The 2706-nt window shown below is 48.8% G+C and overlaps 1 protein-coding gene across 2 annotated transcripts in view; it reads right to left on the reverse strand.

The window, feature by feature from the left end:
- Positions 1–2418, reverse strand: part of RANBP10 (RAN binding protein 10) — a 48554-nt gene extending 46136 nt beyond the window's left edge. For both annotated transcript variants that reach the window (XM_028739746.2, XM_028739745.2), the window contains exons 1-2: positions 2176–2418; positions 1195–1306 (exon numbers count right to left, since the gene is read on the reverse strand). In XM_028739746.2, the coding sequence (XP_028595579.2) occupies positions 1195–1306; positions 2176–2395 (332 nt within the window). In that variant the 5' untranslated portion in view covers positions 2396–2418. The remainder of the gene's footprint in view (positions 1–1194; positions 1307–2175) is intronic.
- Positions 2419–2706: the final 288 nt, after the last annotated feature.

Raw genomic sequence — 2706 nt, forward strand, 5'->3', positions numbered from 1 at the left:
CACCTCCCATTGCTAAGCTCTTATTTCCTTTCTCTCCAAGTTATCAACTGTTCAATGTACAAACACAATTTCTGGCAAAGCAAATAAAGAAATATCTTCTAAGAAGAGTTCTACGTTTGGCCTTGGCCTCTTTTTTTCAGACCTTCATCTTTGAAAAAACCCTTTTTGTTCATTATTAAGAGTTCATTACCTCAAAGCTACTTGTTGTAAAGTATGCTTTGGGTTGCAAGTTGCTTTGGGTTGCCCTCAGCAAGATATAGTGACTAATAAATTTAAATAATAATAACATGCAAGAAAAAAGACAATAAGACTCTCCCAGCATAATGTTTTCAAGTCTATGACCTATGTGGTATCACATGAAAAAAGATTTTCTGATGCTGCTTTAACAAATGAAAGCTGCCATTTTCCTATTGATCAGACATTACTGAACTGCAATTCCAACTATCCTGTAGATTTAATGGACCATCTATGCTCTCATTTTCCTCATGACCATAAAACTGCCTAGCATGTCACCCATGTATTTTGTCTTGGGCAAATACAAAAAGAGAATTCTTATACACATTTTTAATACTACAAACAGAATAGCACTTTCTTCTGCTCCACTCAGCTATGTGGATTCTTCTCCTCCACATCCATTACAGTCACTGCCATATTGGATTTCAGTCCCAACACACTAACAAGCCACACTGGAATTTTAAGACGTCTGCTTGGTATAATTATCCATAACAGCCAGCAAAGGGAGCAGCATAATAAGCATGCCTCATCTAAGTCTATATTACTGGCTTGGCATTTGATGGCAGGAAGTCAAACCGGTTTTTTTCTTCTTGAACTGGAGTTGAACCTGAATCACAGCTGTATCCTCCCAACTGAACCTGAATCAAAACCAAAGACCTGGCTCAGTTCCCTATTTTAAAATTAAAACTAGTGCAACATCCTACATTTGGGGCTGCATAGACACATTAGCTTTTACCTACCTGAATCACACTCAGAGTAAACCCACTAAAAGTAATGGACCTAAATCAGTCATGTCCATTAATTTCAGTGGATCTAAGTATGAGTTTGATATAATCCATATGGCTCCCCCCCCCCATACAAAGCATCCCTATCCAGTTGAAGTGTATGCAGTGAGATTCGTTCCAAACCCTCTAAAAAGAAAGACAAACTGTCCAAGAGGCATTAGAAGAACACACTTACCCATCTCTACCTTTACTGACTATCTTCACTTCAAAGTAATAAATACCACAGGCCGCAGGGATAGGATGGGTAGCCCTGACTGAAGCAGCATCCTTGTGATTTTTTCCATGTCCTGCAAAAAAACCCAATAACATATATAGGAAAGGGGGAAAGGGGTGAGTGAGGTTCCGGGCCCTTTCACTCCTCAGTGACAGCTGTCAGACTAGAACACAGACTTTAAAAGAGCCATAATCATTCTAAACAGAAACCCTTAAGATGATGCTTGGTTGACAAAGCAGTGGGCCCCTGCACTGCACCACGGGGGAAAGGAGGAGGAAACAGCATGCATGGTTCTGTCTCTTCCTTTGTCAGTTCTCATGAAAAGAAAAGAAATATAGGCACCAGGGCCCTATTTGGGGGCAAACAGATCAGCACTCTAAATTCCAGGGAAGGCACAAAGGAATGATTTTCTGCCATGATCATGTAAACAATAATCTGGCTGTCTGCTGTTGGGAAAGGCTCATGCCAACCCCACACAGCTATCAGGACAGGGAGGAAATCCCCTTCTGCCTGCTTCACAGGAACTGCGCTGACCCCTGGAGAGATCCCATCGCTGGCAGCGCAACAGGCAAGTTCAATTAAGTCAGGTCGAGCCAAGCCCCAAACCCACCCGCGCTCCGGATCCTCAAAATAGCGCCCCAGGAGAACTGCCCTTTGGCAGGGTCTTCCATGGATCAGTTCCCCCCGATACCCCTCAGATGCGACAAGGGCCCGTTGCCACCTTACTCCCCTCCTGAAACCCTCCTGCCGATCCTCAACGCCTTCTCCCCGAAGCGTTTTTCCACCCAGTCACCATCTTCGCCTCTCTCTCCTTCACACCCACCGCTCATCACCTTCAGAGGGTGACCCCCCAACAGCCCCAGGCCTTCGCCCCAAGCGCCCCCGCCCGGAATCTTCTCCCCCCTCAGCGCGTCTCCCCCCGCCGCCTTCCCCACCCCCTACCTTTGTAGTGGACGCGCAGGTTGCCCTGGGAGAGGCCGATGTAGTTGTACTTGTCCTTGGGGCTCCAGGCGCGCGGCAGCGGCGTCTCGGCCTGGTTTACAGCCGGGTAGAGACGTCGGAGCCGCTGGCTCAGCTCCTGCTCCTCTGGGGGAGGCGGCGGCGGCGGCGGCGGCAGCACCGATTCTCCCCCAGGTGAGCTCGCTGCACCCGCGTCCGCCATCTTGGATACACTATTGTGTCAGAAGGAGGGGAGCGGGACCTGTTTCCCTGGCTGTCCAATGGGACGCGGGCTCGGCCACAATGGAGCCGAAGGGCGCGATGGGAAATCGAGTCCGAGCTCCACCTCTCGACTTGGTCAAACCAGGTGGTGAGTGACTACAAGTTCCGAGGAACACTGCACAGGAGGGCCCGCCCACTCCTGGCACCGCAGAGCCCGCCGGGATAATGAGTATAGGAGTATAGTAAGGACTCCGCCGGACAGCCCAGGAGATTTCTCACCTTTCAGAACTATTAAGCCGGGCGGGGCGGCGG

Source organism: Podarcis muralis, chromosome 7 (assembly GCF_964188315.1).
Source record: "Podarcis muralis chromosome 7, rPodMur119.hap1.1, whole genome shotgun sequence".
NCBI lineage: Eukaryota > Metazoa > Chordata > Lepidosauria > Squamata > Lacertidae > Podarcis > Podarcis muralis.